At 42.2% G+C, this 14,818-nt stretch overlaps 1 protein-coding gene across 1 annotated transcript in view; it reads left to right on the top strand.

The window, feature by feature from the left end:
* OTOA (otoancorin) overlaps window positions 1-14,818 on the top strand; it is a 116,531-nt gene that overhangs the window by 23,934 nt on the left and 77,779 nt on the right. Inside the window, exons 2-5 of the mRNA XM_063429484.1 lie at window positions 4,468-4,553; window positions 10,126-10,154; window positions 10,243-10,273; window positions 10,814-10,841. Coding sequence (XP_063285554.1) covers window positions 4,468-4,553; window positions 10,126-10,154; window positions 10,243-10,273; window positions 10,814-10,841 — 174 coding nt within the window. The remainder of the gene's footprint in view (window positions 1-4,467; window positions 4,554-10,125; window positions 10,155-10,242; window positions 10,274-10,813; window positions 10,842-14,818) is intronic.

Genomic DNA, 14,818 nt, shown 5'->3' with positions numbered 1-14,818 from the left:
AAGTGCTGTGGAATGTAATAAGTACAGTAGAAAATATTATAATGAATATTATTTTATTCATAAAGTGCTTGTATATTGCAGAGTATTGTGAAATGATATGCAAATGTCAATTTTAAACCAACTTATCAGTTAAGAATATATAGAAAACACTGCAACTAAATGTCTAGATCCATAAGCTTACAATCGATGTGTAGGCCTGTTTTGGTTTGAAACGGTTGCACAGTGCATTTCATATTGTTAATGGTAATGGAAAAGTGTAGTTTCTAGGCATGTCAAGAGAGCTCACAATTGAAAAATAATCCTTACTGCAGATTTTTGCTGGCCTCATATGAACTGTAGTCCACATCAGATGGAGTACCAAAGGCAAGTCGCTTGTGGAATTCTGGGGACTTGGTTCCAGGAGTTGCATGGTTGGACAATGATAAAAAGCTTCAGGGAGGCACAGAAACTAATTATGTTGTTTAGACTCATATACTAGCTATGCTTTCATGGGCACATCATGTCACTGTATATATATTTGCAATAGTTATAATGAATTAATATTTAATTACAAAATATTTCATAATTTTCATAAAGTTCTAAAACGAGATGCTGATATGTTAATATGTCCCCTCCTTTTCTTCAGCAGTAACAGTTTATTTGTTTAAAGGGACACTTTAGGCACCCAGACCACTTCAGCTCATTGAAGTGGTCTGGTTGTAATGTCCCATGTCCCTTAACCCGACAGTGGTAATTATTTCAGTTTCTAAGAAACTGCAATAATTACCTCTGAGGGTTAACTCCACCTCTAGTGGCTGTCTGGTAGACTTCCTGTTTTGAAACGGACCTTTGGTCCGGTATCTGATGCTGGAGGTCCTCATGCTCTGCAGTGTACTCTAAACAGGGTTAGCATTGAATAATGCAAGCACGGCCATTGCTGCGCATGCGCACTAGGTCTCCCCCACCGGCGGACATCAACGGGGGAGGAGTGTGGACGAAGTCTGACCCTGCTCCGAGGGACATCGGCGCTGGATTCAGGTAAGTGACTGAAGGGGTGTTAACCCCTTCAGCACCGATGGAGGAGGGATTGAGGGAGAGGGCCACTATACGGCTTTGTTTTCCTGGCACTACAGAATCCCTTTTAATAGCTGTATGTTTGTATGTGTTAGACCTGTGCCCTAGGCATAGCACAAATGAAATAGTACAAAAGATGTACTCACGCTATGCTTGTTGGGGACAGTTCCCCAGTGTCCTCAAAAGTGGGACACCATATAAAAAAGTCAGGACAAAGGACCTAAAAATTGGGACTGTCTTGCCAAAATCAGGATGATTAGGAGGCCTGCCATACCTGTTACAGTCCCAATTTCCTGTCCCCATGTACACGCCAACATTCCCAGATGGATAGTCCAAATTTAGGCACTTCTCCTGGATTTAATCCCATTTATTTTCCTAATTCTGGGCACACTGTAGAAAAGTACCCAATACGTTCAGAGCAAGAGCACCATTACGCACGCTTGTGCTGCACAAACTGCACTCAAGGAATTTAACCAGTGCAAAAGTACTTCATTTGATCTCTGTACATGGGCAATGCTGAGTGGGTCCTTTTTTGTGCATTTTAAAAGGGTCCTTTCTATGACCTTGCTCCCTTCCCATATATTATTTTATCTCTTATCACGTGTGTATGTCCAAACAACAAGTTTTCTTTCTTTCAAACTAATCACAAATCAGTATTTACTGAATAAATCCCTAAATCGTTTTAGACTTTTGAATTGCGCAAAACAAGTCATGATCCTCAATCTTAATAACTGAGCCATTGATAGACCCAGATCCAATGATGTAGCCTGTTATACTGCCTTACAGTGCTGTCTGTATCGGCCTTTAAAAGAAAGACATTATCATCGTTTTTTGTTTAATCCTCTAATTTATAGTATGAAAAGCAGTGAAATCGTTAACAACAACTTGAAAAGACTGAGGATACTGTAGATTATGTTACAGGAGCATTTTTGTTAATAATGGAATGTGATCTGTTTCATTCAGGGAATTAGGACAGCTATTATCACCAATACAAGCCCTTTGGGTGATAAAGATCTGGAATACAATAGAATTCTGCACTTCAGGCCTTGTAAGGGATGGCTCATGGTCTTAATGTCTAACTAACACATTGCACAAACCAGGAGTAATAACACAATTAATTGGTTTCTAGAAATGGGGTCAATGTATATGTTGTCCTCCTAAAAATATGAGTTAAACTATAAGCTAAAATACACCTAAATATTAGGTCTGAATCTTTCTTCTCATACTCCCTATGTTGGTGCATTTGCGTTGGTGTGTTGCTGCAGAGCAGCCATCTTGATTGTCTATAAAATGTGGCAATTCTTAAAGTAATGTAAATTCATATGCATGCATTAGTTAGGAATTATTTTCATTGGGGATAAATCTAAAAACAGCCTGCAAAACCTGCAAGTCTCTGGTCTGCTACCTTTGCAAGCCCTCCTCTTCTAACTCAGCCCAGACTTTTTGTGGCTGTCCAATCACAGACTTCCCAATGCAGCTCAATGAGATGTCTTTGCAAATAAGCTAACTGAACCAGAAAAAAAACAGGACCAATTGTCTGCTTGAAAAGTCAGGGGGGTGTAACCAGTATAATTTAGAAAAGTGTCAATTTCTATTAAAATCTGCACTTTTTCCAAAATGAATACAATATGACACAGTCTTCACAAGCAAGCTAAAGTGCCCCTTTAAATTTCATTGAATAATAGTGGTATTATCACAGGTGTTTTCAGTTTTTCATTTGTTGGAGAATCAATTTTGGCACCTCAGATGCTGTAGACCAGTCCTCAAATACCCCCTACTAGTCCAGGATTTAGGGATCATCTTGTTGTGACACCTTAGACCAGGGGTCCTCAAACTCGGACCCCCCAGATGTTGCTGAACTACAACTCCCATGATTCTCTGGATATCTATGTAATTCAAAGAATTATGGGAGCTGTAGTTCAGCAACATCTGAGGACCCCTGCCTTAGACACCCTGGGTAACCCCTAAATCCTGGACTGTTAGGAGGTACTTAAGGACTGGGTTGGGAACCAGTGCTGTAAACTAATAGTTTCTCCTGATGTTCTGGTAGCTACAATAGGAGAACTTTTGGAATTCTCGGACCTCTTTGCAAAACCACTGGCTTGGCCCTTCTCACCCCCTTCGTCAGCCTGTCTCCCCATCCTTGTGTCTCCCTTTCTTCATTCCCGTGTGTTCTGCCCCACACACTTTGAGGGATATTTATCAACGTGTTCTGAAGAGTGACAGATAAATTCTGTCAATATTTTGATTTATATTTATTAAATTGATCTAAGAAGCAAATTTTTTCTTGTAAATCTCACCTGTTTTTTCAGAAATTGCCATTTCAGGAAACTGGCGAGAACATTTTCCACCTTTCTGTTAGAAAAAGTAGCTGAAAGGGGACAGGGCCTGACTGCCAAGAAAGCAGGACGCAGACTGAAGGTGCTCCTCAGTTTAACCTTGATATCGAGCCTATAACTCAGGATCTCCAACTATTCTTGGGAGACCTTGCCTACACCCATCAGGCTCTCATCTAGTGTTCAATTGTTTAAGAAGTCCCTCAATACCCATCTCTTCAGAAAAGCTTATGGCCTCCCAGAGTTACTTCTATTTCACAAATCTATCTCTTGGTCTTGGTCTCACCTAAAGGGCTACACTTCACTCTCACCTCCAGTTCTGCTACTTTTCCACCTTGTTTCTTTGCTGTCCCCCTAGAGGCCTTTCCTATTGTGTTTTTATACCCCACCTCCTATAGACCATAAGCTCGTTTGAACAGGGTCCTTTAGTTCCTATTACATATTGTAATTGTATTATTTATGATTAAATTTCTCTCTTTTACAATATTGTACAGCTCTGCAGAATAAGTTAAATAAATATGAAATAATAATAATAATAATAATGCTAAATAAATGTGAATAATAATAATAATGTTATGTAGTTCAGAGATACCAGGAAATGTCAATATGTGGACTTTCAAGTGTAATGATTCTGTCAGTTGTATATGCCATTATACATGTACAATAAAATAAATAAATCATAAAAGGTCTTTAGAGGAACCGATCCCACCAGGGATAAATATGGACCTGTACTCTTGCTTACACTCCCAGGGCATGGGGTTTCAGGAACGCACGGGGAACGTGGCAAGCCTTTAGCTCCTAGGCATGGTAACATGGCCTGTGTTTATGTGTCACATACAAGGGAGAGCTCAAGGCTATATCTCTCAAGAAAGTGCTATGGAACAATTGAAAATAATAAGAAAATTAATGTAAAATCTAAAAAATCTATTTTTAATTTTATATTAATCTGTCTTTGACAGCATTCAGTACTCAAATCAGTTTATAAATGCATTGTGTAGATAATTTGTGGATTACTCACTATGATCACATCTTTTCTTTCTTGTACCTGTCTAGTGTATAAATGTTGCTCTTGTTTTAGGATGGGCGTAGAAATGAAGCTTTGTCTCCTGTTGATGGTTTTCCTTCTGCCGGAGTTTGCAGCTGCCCAGAGTTCTCCTGTTGCAGGTACCCAGGGAAATCTCTGTAGGACGTGCCAGATTGGGTTACTGCCGGGTAGCCTCACCAGGGCAGCATTGTGAGCTGGGCTCAGATCTAAGCACTCAGTGATCTGGGAATATTCTCTCTTATTCAACCATGGTGCATAAACAGGCTGTGGGTCAAACGGTCAGCCAGGTGTTAGTGTCCAAACTATGGCACAGTGCTGCTATTTCACCTCCGGTAGTCTAAAAGTCAGCAGTAATGGGGAAAGGGGGAAAGAGCATTGCCTCTCTTGATGGGGTCATTCTTCCAAGTGCCATCATCAATTTGTATACTCTAGGACAGGGATAGACAACCTTGGGCACTCCACATGTTGTGGACTACATCCCCCATAATGCTCCCACACACAAAATGCTGGCAAAGCATCATGGGAGGTGTAGTCCAAAACATCTGCAGTGCCAAAGGTTGCCTATGCCTGCTCTAGGAATTCACGGAATGTATGTGTGCAACACACAGACCATAGTAACACATGAATGCTGCTTATAAATATTAATACATAAATGATGGATAATGCACTGACTGTAAAACCTATTCATACGTCAGGTTATGCAGATTTGTTTATGCCTGATAGAGTGTTTAAGATATTTAGTTTACATACCTACCAGCATTTCAAGAGGTATAACGGGGACACTAACAATGTATGCAACTAAAACATGATTTCGAACCAGAACAATGTATCTTATTTAACCCCTTAAGGACCAAACTTCTGGAATAAAAGGGAATCATGACATGCCACACATGTCATGTGTCCTTAAGGGGTTAAACAGACGCATCTATTGGATTTTGAAGCAACTCTGTCATCCCCATATCCAAAATGAGAATTTCACGAGTATGAAATACTTACATTGACTGTGTTTGGATTTCACTAAAATCCCAACGCAGTTAAAACATATTTAAGGACAATTTTTTTCCCCCTGCACTTGACAAGCTTGTCGAGAGGAGGAGCTACCTTTTGTCAAGTTTGTCATTTCCCTCCGCGTCCCTGGTGATGGCTGTAGGGGGGAAAGCCCTCTCTATGGAAGATTTAGCGGTCACACAGAATCCCCTATAGACCTCAATGTTGTAGTCTCGCATATGCATGAGAGTACAGTGCTGACATCACCTTCTGGCAGCTGAAGAGCCAGGTGCTGACGAGGACAGGAAGGAAGATCATGACAGTGCCTGCGAGGGACAGGTTCAGGCAAGTAGAACCTTCCTTCCCCAGCCCCCCCATGGTCACCAGACCCTCACCATTGGAGTCTTTGTAAATTATGCACAGACCCCAGACAGTAACAGAGTCCCTTTAAGGGGTTAAAGACACATTACTGCAAGTATGATTGCTGTGGAACCTTGGTAGAAATTAAGACACACCAACAATATGGAGCTCCGAAAAAAGAGGGTTATTAAGCTATAGAAGAGGGACAAATGGATTTGGGTCAAAAGTTGGGACTGTCCCTCCTAAATATGGACATTTGGGAGGTTTCTATATATAGATCCACTCAGGTAAATGATCTGACACCGACATGCTGAATTTAGGACTTATCTGCAGAATAAACCCATTAATCGCACAGCATCCTTCTTAAATGGATGAATAATGCCAACTGTCAATGATTCCGGTTAAAAAAAATCATATTTCTTATGTTCTTATTCATCCCCTGGCTTATAAAAATGTTGAAAGCTGGGGTGCATTTTTTGTGCCAGAAACTGTCATTTATCTCATTGCTAACCAAAAAAGTAAAGACCTTTTTAATGTAATAGTTTTATTGCTGTGGAGCTCTGTGATACGCTACTATTACTGAGTTTTATTGATGTGGATATCTGTAATTCTTTAATACACATTACATATTGCAGTTAGTTTTATTGCTGTGGAGCTCTGTGAATTACTCATGCACATTACATATTGTTGTGAGTTGTATTGCATTTGAACTCTGTTTTATTCACTCTACAAACTCTTAAGTCCCACAAATGGGCACTATAAGGGAAAAATAAAAAAGGGGGGGCATTTGGGGATCAAAGAACAATTATCCTACTGTTAAATAAAACGTTTTCTTTCCCAATTCTTGTCTGAAAAAATATTGGAGGTGAAAATAGTTCACAGGTGTCACAGGTAGGCAACGTCCAACACTCCAGATGTTATGGGCTACATCTCCCCTGGTGCTTTGCCCACCATTATGGTTCTAAAAGCTTTGTGGGAGATGTAGTCCACAACATCTGGATTACCACAGGTTTTCTACCTCTGTTCTATATGATCACTAGAAGTGTCAAAATGCACTATAAACACACAGAAGAAAAAGAGAGGGGAAAAAGCACATGCATCTGTCAGCTTGCACCGGCAGACATCTTGGAAAAACACAAAGGACAAATGCCCATCTGACAAGATTAAACCCTAATTGTAGGCCTATCACCTGGAAGCTGCAGCACAATAAATCAGTACAGCATAAATAACACGGTTTATTTTACATGGTGCTTTTGCAGTGAAATGTAGTATGTCTAGGGTTTAAGAAGATTGGATTTCCCAGCATGCACCACACTTTCTACTTGACGGGGTGCTTGATGTCCATCTTTTTAAAGTTATTATAACTGATCATATAAATGCTGGTGTAAGAAAAGAAAATAGGAGGATATGTAAACATGTTCCTAAAATGCCTTTGGTGTAATGCGTTTCCCAGCAGGTCGGTTAAAACCTATGAATAAAAATATACATTTTTGAACCATTCTGTTCCAATTAAAGTCCTTGTAAGATCCATTCCAGGTTGTAAAGATTGTTGCAAGTGACTAAGAAACTTTTATCGTAACACTATAGTGTTAGGAACTCAAATGTTACTTCTTAACGCTATAGTGTCCTAGTTACTGTTTAGGTGACCGTCCTTTCCCCTCTTCCTCATTAGGGGGTTAAAAATATATTTTCTTGCCTTTTCTAGAACACTGCGCTGCTCTCTACAGCTGGTATCGTCTCATTGGCTGAGATCATCAATCTTGATGTTCTAAACTAATCTAATGCTTTTCCATAGGAAAGCATGGGAGGCTAGTGCGCATGCATGGCAAAACGCAGAGTAAAAACTTTGCCGACAGAATGACAATGTTTTACACTGCAGGGTTAAAATGAGGGGGATTTGCCATCCACACGACTTTGTTGTGATTTGGTGGTCGGGGTGGCTATCATGTTTCTTTAAGTTTGAAAGTTTGGTATAAAATTGGTTCATACACCTGACTCTTGGCTGAAATCACACTTATATGTGATTTCAGCCACTACTCGACTGAACTCATCAGATTGTCTTAGAATGTATTGATGTTTGGACCTAGCCATTGGTCTGTCCTGGTCCAAGGGGATGAGCTGAACTGTCTGCATATGATTGGCTAATACTACTTTCTATAAGGATTACTGAAAGCCAAATACCTCATTGTAGTCTCGCTAGTTTACTATTTTTCTTGCTTTGTTTCAGGGAAATTTAGAGGTTAATAAAAAGACTAGAATAGATCATAGTGAGGGTGGTGAGTTTTATATGTTGTGTGTCTTTCTCTATGTTGCCTGTCTCCCCTCTCTCCTTCCTGTTTCCTCTAATCTCTACTAAACTCATTGCCTTGCTCAATGTCTCACCTAGACAATGTTTGTATATCAGTCTACATCTCGTTAACAAAACTTCAGTCACTTTTCCTGATTCTCTCCCTCTGCTCCACTCTCTTATGTCTCTCTCCATCTCCTCTAAACCCTGCTACTCATTACTCTACTAGTATGGGCAACTGGATCGTGCTAAAGCCCCAATGTGTACGTTTCCTCTAAAGCCTTGAAGAGCCACCTGATCTGCCTTTATTTAAAATCCTTATTCACCACTGATTTGTGTACTAAATTGTGGGTAACTTGACACCCTTGGATGGCGACTTTAGGAATTGTAGAAATTTAACCAGCTAATTATACATCTATATACACGTTAGAAGAATCTATTAGTATGACAGCTTTGGTACCTTTGAAGTCACAGTCGTGAAAAAATTAATTTGTGCAGATATTTAGATACCCTCAATAGTATAGCATCGAGACTGAGAATATTATTTAACAATTACCATTGATATCACTGTGATGATTATTACTCTGAGACATTGTTACTATTCTGTATCTACTTGGGTGATCCTACAAGCTGACATTTTGTGTAGGATACATAGCATCATGTTGTATCTATATTATTATAATTATTATTATTATTGATATTGAAATAGCGTCAACTTATTCCTATTATGACATAGGGAAAGTCAACAATAAATGAGACAATTGCAAAATGTTACAGGAACAATAGGTAGATAAGGACACTGTTCGAACAGGCTTACAGTCTAGAGGAGGTGGGGTATAAAGACACTATAGGAAGGACATCCGTGGGACAGCAAACGTGGTGGAAAAGTAACAGAACTTGAGGTGAAAGTGGAGTGCGGCCCTTCAACAGAGAGCGGGAGACAGATTTGTGACATAGAGTTACTCAGGGAGGTCAGAAGCATTTCTAAACAGATGGGTTTTGAAGGACTTTTTAAAGAATTGAAAAATAGAGGAGAGTATGATGGGAGTAGGCAGGCTGTTCCAAAGAAAAGGAGCTGCTCGTGAGAAGTCCTGAAAGGACAAGTTAGCAGTAAGAGGACAGAAGAAGATCACCATCAGAGTGGAGAGACTGAGAAAGGGGCATATCTACGAATTAGTGACGGAATTATAACATGGGTCAACATGGTATGACATTTTTGTTTAAACAAAGAAGTTTAAAAAGATAATAACATCACCCTGAGGACACCGCATGCCTTCACATTTTGTGCTCATCAAGAACCTATTCATAGGCTTTAAATTGGACAGATACTTTGATTAGCAGCCATATAAAATAAAATAAAAGCATTTGTACCCTGCCACATATAGGTATCTGGGTTTAAAGAACTGGGACTATAGCCCTTAATGTCACTCCCTAACAATACCTATGTTGACAACAATGTCAAACAAGAGCACCTGGATTGATAGCCACACAGCTACAAAATGGGACAGGTGTGTATGGTTTATATCAGCCTTAACCTGGGGGTCCCATATATGCTTTTGATTATAACTAGTGTTCATATAAGAATGTACAGTATCTGTTGAAGACACTCGATATTGCGCACAGTGTCCCTATGATGTGGACTCTGAGCCGCAATCATCATGTTGTGTTGCTGTAAAATAGGCATTTAAAATGATGACTTGCCTTAAATATAGAATATTAAAAAAAAAAGGACGACTTGTATCAAAATATACACACATGAGCATGGCAAGACCAATACCCATGGCTTATCATTGTGATTATGGTTCTGGGATGCTATCAATGAAGACTCTTTGAATCCCTGGTACCCTAATCCTATATTCCAATATAGCTGGACCTACCACATGCGTGGAAGTTCTTATAATTTATCCAAGTGAACTTGTCTCACAGTCTCACATTGCAAACAATGGATTTTTGGAAGATACAATTTATGCTGCATTTATATTTCCTTACAAGGCTTTTTATATGTATTAACCGAAACTCTTCTTTTATTTTAAATTATTCTTATGCTTATTTTATAGACTTACCTATGCAGCTGCTTAATGGACTGGTTAGTATTTTTACCATATTAATTTGTTATTGAAAAACACACCATTATTTTCACAGTGTGATAAATCCTGTTCTTCTCTTTGTTTCAGAATGGAATCATTTCTGGAAAATATTTGCTCGGTAAGTATAGTAATATCTTCTTTATGTCACAATAGTCACATTAGTCACCATCTTAGAAGAGAGGTAGGATGAAAGAATTAGATAGGATGGTATGAGATAGTGGTGGTTGTGGTGGGTTGGTTTATTTTAGTGTATCACCCATAAACCCTGCATGACAGTGACGTGGGGGCACTGGATTGGACATAAATAAATACATTTACGAAATCTGTTCTGACAAGTTCACTTAGTAAACTTGGTTCTCCATACATAGTTTTATGTTGTCTCTACATTTAATGTAATTATTGTCACCCTAGAAAGAACTGATACTTTCCTAATACTTATGGTCAATTTTAGAACATCATGAACTATGAAAGTGATTTATCTAATATACTGTAATGAAGAATTCTGGTATATTAAATTATCTTCTCTGATCTCTGTAATGTATATAGCATTTAGCAGATCTCCCTATTCTGTGTATTTTCTTTCTATTCAGTTCAATTTTATTCTATTCTATTCTGTGTATCTCCCATAAATAGCTAATTTGATGCATTGTCTTTACAGGCCTACTTGACATACTGCAATTTCACAGGTACATTTTTGAAGCATTCAACGTTCCACCTGTAGACATATGACAATTTGTCTGACGCTGTTCACTTAGCATACCACTCAACCAATCTTAGCATACCACTCACCAATACAATGGATACTAGCAGGCCGTATGTTTAAAAAAAACAGGCAAAGAAATAGCCAAAATTGTACATGAAGGCCGGAGGGTTTGTAATATTGGTGAATAAATAGGACATATATATATATATAGATATATATAAAATTCTAGAAGTCTATCATGTTGTTGAGCATTTAGTGAACGGCTTGATATTACATTGTATCTGGCTCTTACTTTGACTGCTGTATCATGGCCAGTGAAGGACTCATATGTATGCTTTATAATATTACTACTAAGCCAACAAGAACTAAGCTTCCCATGGCACTAAGAGAACCTGTGACTCCTTCTGTATTTAAAATAACATACATTTCTTAAATAGCAAAACATTACAGAATGAATCCGCTGTCTAGGACAGTCCTCAAGACACACCAGCAGTCCAGGATCTATCAGTATCACTACTGGAACAGAAGCTGAAATTCAGGAGTGTTGGTGCACCTCTAAGCCAGGGTTGGGAACCTCGGGTGTACAATAATAATTTATGAAGCTCTGCACAGCATTTTCCTCACAGTCTGTATTATCAGTACTTACAAACAATGATATTAAAGAAAACGTACTTATTATAATTATATTTTCCTGGCTATTATCCACATTAAAGGGACACTATGGTCACTAGAACAACTACAGCTTATTGTATTTGTTCTGAAGAGTATAATTAGTCAGGTTTTTTGCAGTAAACACTGTGTTTTCAGACAAAATGCAGCGTCTACATTACAGCCTCAGATGGCTAATTGAGGTGCTTCCTTGGGCAGTGCTGCACAGTGTGACTGACATTCAGTGTCTCCACCCTCATAGAACTGCATTGATTCAATTCATCTCTATGAGGAGATGCAGATTGCCCAGAGCTGTGTTTGACTTGTGCTGGAGAACTGAAGAACATTGCGGCCACGCTAATCTGAAAAGGCTGGAGATACATGGTAAAGGTGTTGAATTGAGACCAATTAGCAGGTCTACAAATGATACTTGGAGAAGCATTAGAATCTGCCACAATGCTAAATTCTAAAAGCATGGAAGAAGTCCCATCTTTCCTTTTCAAGTTTCCAAGATGTAAACAATGACTTTTGTTATTATATTTCCATCCCCAAAACATACTTGGAAATTAAATTTCTCAATTAATAAATGGTAGTATTGTATGCAGAATTGATTATGCTACAATATCTTAGTATCATAAAGATAAAAAGGGTCAGCCAACATGACAAAGAATTGGATAGGTGAAAGACCACTTCAATATAAAATTTTTATAATTTGAACTAGATTATTCTCAGCTGTGGACTCACATGCACATATGTGATTGGATGTCCTAGATGCCATAATATGTCCTATAATAAAGTGTTTTAAAAAAATGCTACGATGGCAACAGGAGAAAAGGGGCAATGGCCTTTGAGCAAAAACTGTGGAGGTTGAGGATATGGACACCCAGTCTCCAGCGGCAGTGCGATTTCCAGGGAGCCAAAGATGTCGTCCTTTGGGCTCTCTCTCCAGCAGCAGGACAATATTATGGGAGTGGAGACAGGCAGTCTCCCTCTCCAGCGGCAGCCTGTGTTTCAGGGAGAGGAGCACAGCACCATCTCTCCCCAGCGGCAGTGTGAAGTCCGGGGGGCCGAAGTTGTCATCCTTCCCCCCCAGCAGCAGTGTGTCCTACAGAGAGCAGAGGCAGTTGGTCTCTCTCTCCAGCAGCAGGACAATGTTATGGGAGTGGAGACAGGCAGTCTCACTCTCCAGCGGCAGCCTGTGTTTCAGGGAGAGGAGCACAGCACCCTCTCTCCCCAGCGGCAGCTTAACCTAACAAGGGGAGAGACCAATCTCCCAGACAGCGCAGATGGGACCGTGGTCTCTGTGCCTGACCTCAGGGCCGGCGCCACCTGTAAGGCGACCTAGGCAGCCGCCTAGGGCGCAACTTACCAGGGGGCGCCGGATCCCTGTCCCCGCTGTGGCTCCTCATGCTGCGCCGCCTGAGCGCTTTAGCAAGCCCCAGGCGGCGCAGCACTGCTGCCTGGAGGGCGGTCGGGTTTATGACCGGCAGGAGGGAAGCGCAGAGTGCTCCCTCCTGCCGGTCTCTCCATGTAGCGTGGCCGGGCGGCGCGGAACGCGAGACAGGAACCTTTGTTTCCTGTACCCGGCCGCCGGCGGAATGACAGGAAGTGCTCACTCAGTGAGCATTTCCTGTCATTCCGCCGGTGGCCGGGTACAGGAAACAAAGGTTCCTGTCTCGCGTTCCGCGCCGCCCGGCCACGCTACATGGGCAGGAGGGAAGGGTAAGGACCACTAAGGGGGGGAAGGGGGTGGGGGGTTAAGGACCACTAAGGGAGGGGGGGGGGGTTAAGGACCACTAAGGGAGAGGGGGGGGAGTTAAGGACCACTAAGGGGGGGGGGTTAAGGACCACTAAGGGAGAGGGGGGGGGTATAAGGACCACTAAGGGAGGGGGGGGGTTAAGGACCACTAAGGGAGAGGGGGGGGTTTAAGGACCACTAAGGGAGAGGAGGGGGGGTATAAGGACCACTAAGGGAGAGGGGGGGGTATAAGGACCACTAAAGGGGGGGGAGGGGGTATAAGGACCACTAAGGGGGGGGGTATAAGGACCACTAAGGGGGGTATAAGGACCACTAAGGGGGGTATAAGGACCACTAAGGGAGGGGGGGTATAAGGACCACTAAGGGAGGGGGGGTATAAGGACCACTAAGGGGGAGGGGTATAAGGACCACTAAGGGAGGGGGGGTATAAGGACCACTAAGGGAAGGGGGGTATAAGGACCACTAAGGGAGGGGGGGGTATAAGGACCACTAAGGGAGGGGGGTATAAGGACCACTAAGGGAGGGGGGGTATAAGGACCACTAAGGGAGGGGGGGCTATAAGGACCACTAAGGGAGGGGGGGTATAAGGACCACTAAGGGAGGGGGGGTTATAAGGACCACTAAGGGGGGGGTATAAGGACAACTAAGGGGGGGGTATAAGGACCACTAAGGGAGGGGGGGTATAAGGACCACTAAGGGAGGGGGGGATAAGGACCACTATGGGAGGGAGGGGGGGATAAGGACCACTATGGGAGGGAGGGGGGGATAAGGACCACTATGGGAGGGAGGGGGGGGATAAGGACCACTATGGGAGGGGGGGGGGATAAGGAGCACTATGGGAGGGAGGGAGGGGGATAAGGACCACTATGGGAGGGAGGGGGGGGATAAGGACCACTATGGGAGGGAGGGGGGTAAGGACCACTATGGGAGGGGGGGTAAGGACCACTGTGGGAGGTTGGGGGGGATAAGGACCACTAGGGGAGGGGGGGATAAGGACCACTAGGGGAGGGGGGATAAGGACCACTAGGGGAGGGGGGATAAGGACCACTAGGGGAGGGGGGATAAGGACCACTAGGGGAGGGAGGGGGGATAAGAACCACTATGGGAGGTTGGGGGGGATAAGGACCACTAGGGGAGGGGGGATAAGGACCACTAAGGGGGGGAAGGACCACCAAAGGGGGGTAAGGAGGGAGGACTACTAAGGAGAGGGGAGGAGGGTGATTACCACTAAGGGGGTGGGGGGAGTAGGGGAATGTCTACTAAGGGGTTTGGGAGAGGGAGGACCACTAAGGGGGGAGGGGGGAGTGAGAAGACCACCAAGGGGGACTGCAGAGGGACAGGGGGCCAAGGGAGAGCACTAAGTGACAGAAGGGGAGAACACGGAGGGACAGAAGGGAAGGGGAAATCAATAATTGAGGGGAGAGCACTATGAATTTTTTTAAAAAAAAAAGAAAGCTGTTCCCATCTCAGTCCCTATCCTACCCCACAAACCCTCTCTTTTACACTACACACATACACAATGCATCCCCCCCACACACACACAGAAACATACA

The sequence above is a fragment of the Pelobates fuscus genome, chromosome 8 (genome assembly GCF_036172605.1).
Source record: "Pelobates fuscus isolate aPelFus1 chromosome 8, aPelFus1.pri, whole genome shotgun sequence".
Classification (NCBI taxonomy): domain Eukaryota; kingdom Metazoa; phylum Chordata; class Amphibia; order Anura; family Pelobatidae; genus Pelobates; species Pelobates fuscus.
This window is presented reverse-complemented; position numbering and strand designations above follow the sequence as displayed.